The 14,579-nt window shown below is 43.4% G+C and overlaps 1 protein-coding gene across 4 annotated transcripts in view; it reads left to right on the forward strand.

The window, feature by feature from the left end:
* Positions 1 to 14,579, forward strand: part of ZNF827 (zinc finger protein 827) — a 126,518-nt gene that overhangs the window by 47,026 nt on the left and 64,913 nt on the right. For all 4 annotated transcript variants that reach the window (XM_081208316.1, XM_081208319.1, XM_081208318.1 and 1 more), the window contains exons 3-5: positions 1,470 to 1,642; positions 6,835 to 7,306; positions 12,542 to 12,775. In XM_081208316.1, the coding sequence (XP_081064442.1) occupies positions 1,470 to 1,642; positions 6,835 to 7,306; positions 12,542 to 12,775 (879 nt within the window). The remainder of the gene's footprint in view (positions 1 to 1,469; positions 1,643 to 6,834; positions 7,307 to 12,541; positions 12,776 to 14,579) is intronic.

The raw sequence follows: 14,579 nt of genomic DNA on the forward strand, positions 1-14,579 counted from the left end.
GAGGTGCTGGGACATAAGCCTGTTTATAAATCATATATTTTGACTCAGTGGCCTGATTCAGAAGTTATGACAAACAGTGGTTTCTTTTTATAAGAATGAACAAATGTGAGCCTTGGACTGACTCGCTCCTCCTCCTTTAAAGTGTGAGGAGAGGAAATTTAAAGCTTCCAGTCATGGCTTGTAACAAACCACAGTTTCCCATTTCCTCCCCTTGCATGTAAAGGAAGAGCAAAGCGAATGAGCAGTGTGTGAGTCCAAGTCTCATACTTGCTCATTCTTCTAAAAACAAGCCATCGTTTGTTGGGCTCATCTTTTAACATTATGCATAAGTAGTGGCTTTGTGGTTGATTGCTCTGTGTATGTTCAAAGGCGCTTTTCTCTCTAGCTTAACCAGCAGGTGTGATGAGCAGCATTCAGATATAATATATGATACTTAAAAAAAAAAGGATTCCAGGGATTAATATGGGGGAGTTGTAATGAAATGCTAAAGTGAATTCTTGATGCAAAAGTCAGGTCTTCTATGAAAAGTCTTGTGACCATTCAAATATAGCTGTGGTCCCTTAGGTGAGGAACAGCTTGAAGAATAAGTAAATTGTTTTATATCTGAGTAGAATATGTATGGTCCTTTACTTCCCCTGGAAGGAATCTTCTTCCGACCGAAAGATTCCTTCAACCAAATGCAGAAACACCTTTAGTTGCATCCCTCATATGTCCATGAGAAAGGAGCAGCAGTTTGGGAAGGGATTTAGCCATAGAAGTTGTACTGAAATCAATGGTTTTTAATTTTTTTATCTGGTTGCTCACAATGAAAGCAGATTCTAGGGCTCAAATTAAGCTCTAGACATAATGTGTAGGTAATACTGAGTAATGAATTAAATAATGACCTCAGAGTTGCCTCTGAATCCTGAAGTGGCATCAGTGGTCTTCTTGAGCCAGAATGAAATTACGCAGCAGCAGGGGCTCTAAAAATCTCTCAGCATCAGTATTGCAAATGCAGTATGTCATGCTCAGTATTGCTTTCATTCAGGAGGTGTGGATTACTGTGTAATTTAATCACTTCCCTTTTCTTTGAATACTTCAGTGAAAGAAAGTGAAAGAAAGAAAGAGCCGAGTTACTTTCTCTGTATTACATAGGTCAAAAGCAAAAAAAAAATTAGCTGCAGGATTATATTCACAAGGCTAGGTAAAGCACAGTAGCATCCTCTGCTGGTTGACCAAAGTATGAATGGGACACTTGTCCTCTGTTGCCAGCATCACTTTCATTGGACCCATAGGATCCCCATTCCAGGGAAATGATTATTCAAAAGTTCTGTACCCAGAGATGAATGAAAACATTAAGGAAAAGCATCCAAGAGGTATTTCCACAGGAGAGAGATAAAATTTGCAAAACTGTATTTAGATAGAGGCAGAGACGTTCACTACAATTTAATGATGTTTTCTTTCTTTTTTTTATTGCTCTTTATCCTAAGCCTCAGAAGAAGAAGGTGGGAAACCTTTCCAGTGTCCAATCTGTGGCCTAGTGATAAAAAGGAAGAGCTACTGGAAGCGACACATGGTTATACATACAGGCTTAAAAAGCCATCAATGCCCTTTGTGTCCATTTCGCTGTGCACGCAAGGACAATCTAAAATCGCACATGAAGGTAAGGTCAGTGGATACTGGTAACTGAAGAAATCCAGTCTATGAGGTCATTGCAGTTCTTTAAAAACTCACTCGCTATAAAATCCAGCATGGTGGTTGGGTTTTTTTGGGGTTTTTTCTAGTGCCATTTTAATGGATTCATTTTCTCCAGCACAGGGGTTGGGCAGGGAAAGCAGTAGCCTTCTTGCTATCTATAACAAATAACTTGCCAACGTTTGGCCACCATCCAGGAAACCCATTTGCTTGCATGCAAGGGATTGTATACACGCAGCTAAGCTTTGCAATAATTTTTCAGAGAGGTCCCCTGTGAGATGTTTGTGCCTAAATGAACACAAAATACCAGTCTGTGCCAAGCTTTTCTTGATAAGAGCCTTGGTCTAGTACATACAGCTACACATCACTTATAACATTATAAGGGCGAAAATGTACCGTATTTTTCGCTCTATAAGACGCACCAGACCCCAAGACGCACTTAGTTTTTGGAGGAGGAAAACAAGAAAAAAAATATTCTGAATCCCAGAAACCAGAACAGCAAGAGGGATCGCTGCGCAGCGAAAGCAGTGATCCCTCTTGCTGTTCTGGCTTCTGGGATAGCTGCGCAGCCTGCATTCGCTCCATAAGACGCACACACATTTCCCCTTACTTTTTAGGAGGGAAAAAGTGAGTCTTATAGAGCAAAAAATACGGTAATTATCCATGAGATGGGAAACCCATGGCCCTCCAAATGCTGTTGGATTCCAACCTCTATGAGCCCAGCCAGAATGGCCAATCAAAGAGTCAGATTTATTTGCTAAAAAACATTGATCATCACACTACAAACAATCAAGTTGGGAGATACATTTTTAACATAGATCAACTCCAGAACGTTGGACCCCGTTTTGTGTGACAAATTTTTGTCTGATTCATTGAGCCACTAGAATAAACATAGAAACTTTATGTAGAGTCATGGAATTGTAGAGTTGGAAGGGACCACAAGGGTCATCCAGTCCAACCCCCTGCAATGCAGGAATCTTTCACCCAACATGATGCTTGAACACATGACCCTGAGATTTAAGAGCCTCATGCTCTACTGACTGAGCTCAGATTTATCCCTATCTATCAATCAGTAAATAACCAATCCCCCCTACTGTTTAAAAAAGGAAAGTGTCTGAAGAATCTCTTTCAAAAACCTGTCCTTAGGGAAATTATAGTGGAACAATATAATACTTAGTGAACATCTTCGATATCTCCCTGGCCACTAATACATAAACAACAATTTACAGATATTCTAACTTATCTCCCTTCTAAATATACTGTGGACATAGTTTGGAATCTTAGTGCAGTTAATGCTTTCTCAATTGCACCAACAGATAACTCAGAAAAGTAATCTGAAAGATGATGATCAGATTAAAAACAACAATAAAATGATGAAAATTGCATAGCTTAACGATGACATCTAGTTAACAAAAGGTCCCACTCTCTAAATTTGTTTTTAATACAGTGTTTTGCAGCTATAGGAATAGAAACCTTAAGGATCTCAGGAATCAGTTCATATTTGGATATAAATATGATGTTCTGGGATGAGGGGAGTTGTAGTCCAACAACATCTGATGAGCCACAGGTTTCCCATCCCTGAATATAGTTCCAACTACAGAGCAGGTATGATGAAGGTGCATCATTGCAGAGGTGCCTATAATACAAGGCATATATTAACTAAACTGCTATCAGAAACCCAAATATGTAAGGCATGTTCTACATGCAAAGGCCTAGGATTTCAGTATCTCCATGCATTCTCCCTTTGGGTATGTGAGTGTAGCAATATATATATATATATATATATATATATATATATATATATATATATGCTTTCGTAGATTTTCACGGGTACAGGAATGCAGGTTTTGGTGTCTTCGGGTGTCTTCCCGTGTAAGAGTTGGGGTGTCTAGGCGACGTTTCGACGAGGTCTCACTCGTCATCTTCAGGCTGGTGCTTTCGGCTTCTTGTTACTAGAACAGAGCAGGATCTTAGTGTTTGAGTTCCTATAAATACTGTTGAGGGGGTGTGGTGTATAGCCTCCAACGTTCTGGGCAGAGAGGGAGTTCCCAGGTTAGTGTGCCTTTTCTTCTTTTGTTCCTTAATTACTTGAGGGATATCTTGAGTGATTTCTTGAGTGATATTCTGAGTACCACTTAGGAGGGTCATTAGGTGTGGATTAGTTGCTAAAGCTTTCGTGTCTTGGCCTCTTGAGCTTGTGAAAAGTTTTTCTGAGAAGATGGCTGTACTGCACTTAGTTGTGCTCTGGCTTGGCTTCGTGTATAGGGGCGAGCTGTGGTTTTGTGCCCTGTGCCAGCCAGATCTGTGTAGGGATTGCAGGGGGGTGCAGCATCCGGAGGTGCCACTATGGTTTGGCTACTGGATGGTGTCTGTACTTTATCTGTGGAGAGGGTCTGGGTTTGGGTCTGGTGTGGTTGATTGGAGATGGCGTTCTGTGTGTCTCTGGTTCTGGTGTCGGTTTTTGTGGGGAGGGCTAATTTCCAGATGTCTGGCAGGCGGGACGTGTCGTCACGCTTGTTCATGTTGTGAGGGTGTTTCTCTATCTCGATGGCTTCCATGATTATTCTCTTGTGGTGATGTTCCATGTTAAAGAGCAATTTGGAATCTGCAAAATTAATTTCGTGTCCTGTTTCTTTCATGTGTTGGTAAAGAGAGGAAGTTTTTTCTTCTTTTTTGACGGCATTCTTGTGTTCTGCGATACGTGCATTTATTCGTCTGTTTGTTTGTCCAATGTACGTGGCTGGGCAGACTTTGCAGGGTATTTCATAGACCCCGGGAAGGAAAAACTAGATAGCTTCCTCACACATCTCAACAGCCTACACCCCAAAATACAATTCACTATGGAAATAGAAGCCAACAACCAACTTCCCTTCCTTGACGTCCTAATCTACAAAAAACCTGATGGCTCCCTAGGACACACTATCTACCGGAAAAAAACACACACCAACCGCTACTTACATGCACAATCACACCACCACCCTGCACAAATAAACTCCGTAGCCAAGACTCTCATCTCCAGAACCAAACGCCTGGCTGACAAGGACCACTTGACAACTGAGTTACAGAATCTCTCAAATGTGTTAATCGCCAACGGATACCAACAAAACAGGGTTACGAAGCTAATCCAAAAAGAAACACCCCCCAAAAACCAAGACACAGAAGAAAACAATGGCATGGCCCTCCTTCCTTATATCAAGGGCACTACAGATAAAATTAGCAAAATCCTCCATAAACACAATATCAAAACAGCCTTTTGCACCAACCAAAAAATAGCCAATATCCTCAGAAACCCAAAAGATAAAATCCAGTTAGAAAACCAAGGGGTCTATGAAATACCCTGCAAAGTCTGCCCAGCCACGTACATTGGACAAACAAACAGACGAATAAATGCACGTATCGCAGAACACAAGAATGCCGTCAAAAAAGAAGAAAAAACTTCCTCTCTTTACCAACACATGAAAGAAACAGGACACGAAATTAATTTTGCAGATTCCAAATTGCTCTTTAACATGGAACATCACCACAAGAGAATAATCATGGAAGCCATCGAGATAGAGAAACACCCTCACAACATGAACAAGCGTGACGACACGTCCCGCCTGCCAGACATCTGGAAATTAGCCCTCCCCACAAAAACCGACACCAGAACCAGAGACACACAGAACGCCATCTCCAATCAACCACACCAGACCCAAACCCAGACCCTCTCCACAGATAAAGTACAGACACCATCCAGTAGCCAAACCATAGTGGCACCTCCGGATGCTGCACCCCCCTGCAATCCCTACACAGATCTGGCTGGCACAGGGCACAAAACCACAGCTCGCCCCTATACACGAAGCCAAGCCAGAGCACAACTAAGTGCAGTACAGCCATCTTCTCAGAAAAACTTTTCACAAGCTCAAGAGGCCAAGACACGAAAGCTTTAGCAACTAATCCACACCTAATGACCCTCCTAAGTGGTACTCAGAATATCACTCAAGAAATCACTCAAGATATCCCTCAAGTAATTAAGGAACAAAAGAAGAAAAGGCACACTAACCTGGGAACTCCCTCTCTGCCCAGAACGTTGGAGGCTATACACCACACCCCCTCAACAGTATTTATAGGAACTCAAACACTAAGATCCTGCTCTGTTCTAGTAACAAGAAGCCGAAAGCACCAGCCTGAAGATGACGAGTGAGACCTCGTCGAAACGTCGCCTAGACACCCCAACTCTTACACGGGAAGACACCCGAAGACACCAAAACCTGCATATATATATATATATATATATATATATATATATGATGTCCAATCATGGTTGTGATTTATTAAACCATGAGCAAGCAATCAGTTTGCAGTTATGAACTTTGCAAACCACTTCAATTGCAGTTAGCTACCTAGTGGCCAGAACAGATGTTGCATTGGCATGGATGGGCAAAGATGCCAGCCCTGCTGTGTTCTGTGTTCCTCCCCCTCCTCCATCAATGTGATTTAGATGCTGGCTGCCATCAACTGGAAAGGCAGCAGCAACAGAACTCCTGAACTGGGCATACAGATACACTAAGGTCAATGGAATTTATTCACAAGTAAACGTGACCAAGGATGGAGTTCTTAGAGTTTTATACACTGTAGGGAATAAAGGCTAGGTCATAAGGACTGATTCCTTGGAACTCTCTCTCTTTCCAGTGAATAAGTTTTTATGACCTAGTCTTTGTTCCCTAAAGTGTGTAAACACACACACACACACACACACACTTATATACAGATAGATAGATAGATAGATAGATAGATAGATAGATAGATAGAGATATATTACAGGACATAATTGCTTTTGGAACTAATCTGAGAAGCAATGTGCTTTGCAGCTTGCTCTTGAATAATTCTGTGACTTTTAACCCGTGACCTCTGAACAAAGATGTGTACTGTGAAATATTCATCATTAAATTGTCACATATAGACAGGAGAGTCAATCTCAGCTCATCATGCTGACCTCCTTTGTTAAGGTCTTTTGAGATGTGCAAATAAATGTACTGAGCTCTATAAGCACTAAGGAGGCAGGAAGGCAGCCAGTAGGAGATATGCACAGTATTGGTCTGAAATAAGTTTCTGCTGTTTGTCTGAGAGATGTTGTTGCTGTTGTTGTCACCGTTACTTAATCATCAACCGCTTAATCAGGTTCACCAACATCAAGACCGGGGAGAGACATTTCAGTGCCAGCTATGCCCATTTACCTCCTCTCGCCACTTCAGCCTCAAACTCCACATGCGCTGCCACCAGCACTTCCTGAGGACAGAAGCCAAAGTGAAGGAAGAGATCCCAGAAATGGATGTCAAGGGGTCGCCATTGCTAAGTGACAACTCCAGAATGGGGCAGCAGATGGATGGGGCAACAGACCACGCAGGGACTGCGGCCACCTCTAAAACTCCTGAGGTGGCTGGATCTACTGTCCCACCTCTGCTAATAAAAGAAGAGCCCAAAGATGACAGCAGCACCTCCACCCCAACCTTCACTCTCAGTGTTGTTGACAGAATCACCAACAACACAAAGCTAAAAGACTCCATTGACTTTGTGACCAATACAACGTCAGCACTTTTCAGCCAGGACATCTCTGTCAAGATGGCATCAGATTTTCTCATGAAGCTCTCAGGTAAGGATGACAAAACTCTCTGCTTCTGGTCTGCATCCCTTTTTCCATGTTTTTACTCACTATGCCACCCTGTTAAATCCTTACAAAGTATGTATTTAAACACAAGTTTTAAGACATATTTAACTCGTATTTTTCTCTCAGAATAAGTTCTAAATGTTACCAGAAACTGGGGTCACAGAGACTCCAAGGTCAATAGAACTGAGTCCCAAGTAAATATGCCCATCATTGGAATTATTATGCATTATGTGCATTATGTTGTAGCACGCTCTGGGATTATATTTAACAGAGAGCAGGTTGGAAATATTCCAAATAAATTTATAATAAAAACTACTGAGAACTGTCTTGCAATATTCAGAGAAGTGTATACTTAAGTTTCAGTTGGCACATGAATCTAAGGTTACTTCATATAGTGAGTGGCAAAGATTGAATTCTTCAAGCATCTCTACTCTTGGATATTTGAGATGTGGGCTGAAGTTCCTCAACTCATGTAAGACAGCTCAGTTTTATGTCCCTGTTTTATATTTTGAGGCGATGGATCTCAGGTGTCTCCCCACCTTGAATTTACATTAATAGTGCAACAACAACAAGGAATCCTGGAGCACTTTCAAGGCTAACTAATTTATGTATTTATTTCAGGTGCTTTTATTTCAGCTGAAAAGGTTTTCAGAGCCTTACAAGGATCAGTAATAAAATAGTCCCTGCCTTAGGCTTACAATCCAATGATGCAACGCAAAAGGAAAAAGAATTGGGAGTCAGGAGAGAAAAAGCAAATTCGAGCATTTATAGGGGCAGAGCAATCCAAATTATAGGAAGCTAGTGTAATTCACAGGATAAATTATTCCGGTGAAATGTATCCCTATTCCAGACTTAGCTCTGGAGTGGGACTACTGCCAGCTGAGTTGGCCTGTGTCCAGCAGAGGGAAAACAAGCCTTTAAAATAGACAGCACCCTTTTTCCAGTGCAATTTGCAAGATCATGTGACTGACCTGAAAGGAATTGGGCTTAGTGGTAAGTCTCCCCTGCTCCATCACCCCTTGCCACACCCCTTTTAAGGACTTCCTCAGCTGAGCCCCTGCTAAGTGTATGTCTACCTGAACCTGGCTCATCCCATTGGATCTTGGTTGGGATTACTCCTTTGGTTACAAAGTTCTTATAATAATTCAGCTGTAATGGAAAGAGTTTAAGGAGAAGAGGAGCCAAAGGTTGCTACTATCTCAGCTGAGCTGATGGGAGTGGTCTCTTTTCCCTTCTCCCTTCGCCCCACTGCAACCTGACAGGAATGGCTGTTACAAGTTGATAGTTGGCGTGGGAAAATGGGATAGAGCAGGTTTCTCAAGAGAGCTGATGGTGTGCCTCTCCTTCTCCTTTCTCCCTCACTGCAGCTTGATGGAACGGCTATTGCCAGATAACAGGAATGGATCAGACTTCTCAGCAGAGCTGATGAAGTGGCCCTACTTCTCTATTGTCCCTCTCTGCTGAAATTTGGCTCTTAATCAATGAAAGCTCACGCCATGATTAATTTGCTAGTTTTTAAAGTGCTATAAGGCTAACATGGTTGGTTTTGCTGCAGAACAGACTAATGCAGCACATCCCTCTGGAAATTAATAATGTGATCCCAGTTTTTGTATCTGAGCATTCAAAAGAACATAATAATTTGCCCTAAATTGTTATGCATTAGCTATGCAGCTGCACTGATGCCCAAATGTCTTGTGGGACCATAGCAGCAGGCAGTTAAATCACTGGTGTGATCACATAACTAAAGTGTTGACCAGTTTGGCAGGGTGCCAGCACTGGGATATCACTAATCATGATGCTCTTGCTGAGTGATGTGCAGAATATTTTGCAACTCTGCTTCTTGCCATGTTGGGGTTCTGTCATTCTGACTGTCTTCACTTACAGGTTTGTGTTCAAAAAAGAGTGTAAAACTCTGAAACTTCCCTTCTGTTACAGTATGTGTTTGAACTGATGTGCGTGTCCAGCATTCACATGTACAGTATTCATACACACACCATAACGAGAAATTTAGGATCTTTTGCTGGAGTTATAACATGCAGCTGTTTATGAATATGTGATTGCCCTCAACCCCATGCCCATAAGAAGTTCTTAAACAAAAAGAATAAAGAAAGCTTGGTTTATTATATGAAATGCAAATGACAGAATATATAAATGCTGCTTCAGGCAGAAAAATTACAATTTAAGCAGGCCACAAACCCTACAACACCTACTCACCTAAACAGTGGGAAATTCGCTGAGTATTCTCAAAGCCTACAAACGTGAGTGTGACAATTTGGGCCAGCAGGACTCACCCTAATAGTAAGTTTAGAAATTGGGGGGGGTTAGTATACCTGTCCTTAAGCGAAATGGGATTGTGCTGATTCCTTGGGAGCGCTGTGTGAGTTGCTTTCAATGGAACTGGGAGAACCCAACTAACTCCTGAAAATCCAGGTGTTTTATAATATTTCATGCTAATGCATCTTACTGGGCGAGGGGGCCTTGAGATGAGCAATTCCTGCAGTTCTAGCAGTTCTTATTGTTTTTCTTCCAGAGTTTCCTACCCATTTCTTACCTCGCCCATGTTGCAAATTAGGAGTTTGAAAGGATATTATCCTAGTGCATGATGTCTAAACTGGTCACCCTTTGTTTGCTCCTTGCCTTCAAATTACCTTGATGGCCCCCATTCAGGTGGTAAATAGGCTGTACTGACAACTGAATTTACATGTGTTGACCTTTATGCCAGGTCTGAGGGACTCAGAATTTCTTGAATACCCTCCAGGAGATGAGGCTGGAATCAGACTTGTACCAAGGTCACCAGAGTTCATCATGGAGGGTCTCCTGTCCTATTAGGATTATGTCAGTTTTCTTACCTATGCCATGATCTACAGTAATAAACCACAGAATAGGTTCAGATTGACACATATACCTATTCATGCTTCCTCCCCAAATGTTTAGCGCGCCCCCCCAAATCATAACAATTAATATTGTTCCTAGTGGATCCAAGAGGATCTGGGAAAAATAATTTTTATTTTCTCTTTTGTTGCTGATGCAATGGAAAATGCAGATATGCCATTTATTATGACTATTGCTAGTACTTCAGACTTTTTCTGAAAAACCTCACTTGGTGAAGGGAAAGGGGAAAGCCTCTCTGGGGAGAGCATTCCATAACAGGTGTGTTAACACTGAAAAGTTCCTTCACCAAAGAGCTATCTGCTGCACTGAAGATGGGGAGGAATGTAGAGAAGGGTGGGCTTGTAGAAAGAGTAGCCAATATGGTGTCATCGAGGCTTCCATAGTCCCTGCCCATTGGCCATGCTGACTTAGGCTGATGGTGGCCACAATGCCCACCCATGCTTAATTGTCTTGATTTGCCCTAAATGTTGGATTTCTGGGGCTACAAAAACTGCTATTGGCAAACGTAGGATAGAGAGAAGATTTGTAAAGACGAATTGACAATTAAAGATGCTTAACACATGCAGTTTGATATGCTAAGAGCAAGCAATTTCTACTAGATTTCTAAGAGGCACACTTCCTAGGGAGTAAGTGCAGTATTGGGATTTACTTCCAAGTAAACATGCATTGAAGGGATGCCAGTGGCGCTGTGGGTTAAACCCTGTGATGGGGTGAGCTCCCGTTGCTCTGTCCGTGTTCCTGCCAACCTAGCAGTTCGAAAGCATGTCAAAGTGCAAGTAGATAAATAGGTACCGCTCCGGTGGGAAGGTAAATGGTGTTTCCGTGCGCTGCTCTGGTTCGCCAGAAGCGGCTTAGTCATTCTGGCCACATGACCCAGAAGCTGTACGCTGGCTCCCTCGGCCAATAAAGCGAGATGAGCGCCGCAACCCCAGAGTCGGCCATGACTGGACCTAATAGTTGGGTCCCTTTACCTTTACCTTTTAAACATGCATTGAATTATAGTGACATAAAATTATGAGGAACTGATAGGTGTTTAGAATTAGGAACACACTGATATCCCTTCCCCCTTTTTCAAACCCAAATCCAATCAAATGACTTGGTGATAGCAGAGCCTGTGGTGTCTGAAAGAAAGGCAACAAAAAGCATTTTAGGGAGAGAGGATAACAGAATACAGACAGAATACAGTTTCACTCTTCATTTTTTTTATTTAGAAATTGATCTTTAGTGTTCAACAGACAGGAATAGTAAAGGCCCCCAATGTGCATTTTTCATGCAAAAAAAGGCCCATGCGCTCATTTTATAGTGTCTTAACGAAAGGTCCTGAAACCTGACTTGTGTGCACTGTTACCTAGCAACATGTTATAAAGTCACTGAAGGAATGGAATATATCTGAAAGATGAAAATGTAGATATGTCAATGCCACACAAGGGGAAAGATGTTATGCTAAAGGAAGAAATTAAACCCATTGATCAGAGCAATGTGTATCCAAAATAGTGTTTGGAATTGTACATTTGACCAGCACTGCGATACTTAACAGAGTTCCAGCTCATAAAACAGCAGGCGATGATGTTTTATTTAGTGGGCTTGCGAAATTTACTAGCAATGTTTTAGGAGAGTATTTCCATTTATTATAATATGAACAACAGCAGAAACTTAGATGGAGCCTGAGGATAGTTCCCTGTCAGCTTTTTCTGCAAAATTGAACTTTATCCCCACTCACCCAGCTTGCTTTGGCCCAGATCGATGCATTGCGGGCTTCTCTGCAAACGAGCAAAATAGAAAGGGTGTAATTAAAGAAAGGAAAAAGTGCCAGGGCTAGACAGCTATATGTCTGATTGGAGCAAGCTGCATATGCTGCCACTGCAGGCATTATTTGAGGAATCCTATGGGCTTGGAGCGTGTGGAAACACTTATCTCCATTGTCCCAAAACCTGACAAAGATTTTTTTTAAAATGATGTAGTTCTGCTTCATGGATGCAACAGAACTCCATAGGCAGCTTGAAGCATTACTGCCTAGTGAGGATCCTAACTTTTTGGAATTCCAATAGATTAACCAGTGGGATTAATTAGTGCTTCTTCCCCCAGACTGCATCAGAAAGTATATTCTAGGATTGGCATTCAGAAGGCATCAGCTATCTGGTTGCCTTTTGTGTAGGAATTTATCAGTACTTTTTGCCTCTTGAAGCCTGCCCAATTTGGTTTTCTGTGTAGAGTTCCCTGCCCTGCACCATCATCCCAAACTGTTCCCCATGACTCTTGTGAACTTGCTGTCTTCTGATTATACATTTATGCACTTCACTGAACCCTTTCCTCCCCCTCTGTTAACAGCTGCAAATCAAAAAGAACCCTTGCCTCCTACATTTAAAGTGAAAGATGAACCGAAAGATGAGGAAAATGCAAGCTCCACTTTTCCGAAATCTACTTACGTTTTTAGTCCTGAGCCTGAAACATCTTCCGCAAGCCTTCCCGAGGAGAATCTCAAGCCACAAGAAGTGCCGGCGAATGTATTGCAGCAGGACATGTCTGTCAAAGCAGCATCCGAACTTCTTATGAAGCTATCAGGTACCAGATTGGTTTTTAAAATATTCAGCTTTCTGGTTTTTAGTTGTGAAGTTGTCTGTTGCCTCGTTTTAGTTACAACAAAGAGGGCTTTAATGGCTAATTACTGTGATGCACTGATGTTGACTTTCTAATAACCACTATCAAATTATTGCAAAATATTTCTGGTTCCTCTTCATGAGCTTTTTGCAGTTCCATATTTGGGACAGCTACAGCTTTGGGATACCCTAGAGCATGGGTAGGCAAACTAAGGCCTGGGGGCCGGATCCGGCCCAATCGCCTTCTAAATCCAGCCCGCGGGCAGTCCAGGAATCAGCGTGTTTTTACATTAGTAGAATGTGTCCTTTTATTTAAAATGCACCTCTGGGTTATTTGCGGGGCCTGCCTGGTGTTTTTACATGAGTAGAATGTGTGCTTTTATTTAAAATGAATCTCTGGGTCATTTGTGGGGCATAGGAATTCGTTCATTTCCCCCTCCCCAAATATAGTCCGGCCCCCCACAGGGTCTGAGGGACAGTCGACCGGCCCCCTGCTGAAAAAGTTTGCTGACCCCTGCCCTAGAGCAGTGTTTCCCAAACGTTTTTGGGCAACGGCACACCTGTTTACCGGAAAAAAATCTCGCGGCACACCACCATTAAAGCCCCGCCCCATGACGTCAGCGCGCAGCGTCACGCCGGGAGGGACGCACAAAAGTGAAAGTTTTTTCCCTCCCCCTTGCCGGGGTGGGAGGAGGCAGCAGAGCGAGGGACTGAGGGACGGCGGCAGCTGAGGCGGCGGCGGCTGTTGTGGTGGTGGCGGCGATAGCGGGCGGAGGAGGGGGCGGCGGCGGGGCTTGAGGAGCCGTCGCCGGGAGTTGCTGCTGCTGCTGTTGCTGCTGCTGCCCGGACATGCCGGCCTCCTCCTCCTCCGCTGTCTCGCGCTCCTCCCTTTTGCGCGCGCTGCCCCGCCGCTCGGCACCACCACCGCGGAGCCGCCCCCGGCTCGACGCGGATCCTCGCCGCCGCCGCCTCTCGCCGCCCGACTCGCCCGCCTCCCTCCCACGGCACACCAGCCGATGTCTCACGGCACAGTAGTGTGCCGCGGAACACCGGTTGGGAAACACTGCCCTAGAGGATGCTGCAATTCAGAATGTAGGGACATCATACAGGCTTCATGTATGGGAAGTTTTTAATGTTAATGCTGTACTGTTTTTAATATTCAGTTGGAAGCCGCCCAGAGTGGCTGGGGAATCCCAGCCAGATGGGCGGGGTATAAATAAATTATTATTATTATTATTATTATTATTATTATTATTATTATTATTCATGTATCAAGTGTTGTGCTCTAAGCCTGCATCTGCCCCCAGGTGAGTGGGCTTGCTACCAGCCTCCCATATGTAGAACTGGGTAAAGAACTGTTGCTCTCCAAGTGTGGATTGTATGGTACACAGCATCATCCATGCACAAGAATGCGGTATCAGCAGGCATGAGGAAGCCTCAAACATGGGATGGGGATTCCTAAAGCAGGAGTAGGGAAACCCCTGGGCTATGAGCTAATCTTGCCCCCACCCCAGGATTTCCATTTTCCACCTGTCAAACAGCTGGTGTCACTTGTGAAGTGGGGTGGCTGGGGTTCAATTCTGCCTTGGCTGCACAAACAAGTGCTTGTAACCGAAACAGGATTTAGCCATCTACCGTATTTTTCGGACTATTGGACGCACCGGTCCATAGGACGCACCTAGATTTGGGGGGGGGGAAATAAAGGGGGGAAAAATTATCCCCCCCCCCGCCAGGCGTGGGGCTGGGGCGGGGAAGCCCGAGCTTCCCCC

This window comes from Podarcis bocagei (assembly GCF_964188305.1).
Source record: "Podarcis bocagei genome assembly, chromosome: 9".
Classification (NCBI taxonomy): Eukaryota; Metazoa; Chordata; class Lepidosauria; order Squamata; family Lacertidae; genus Podarcis; species Podarcis bocagei.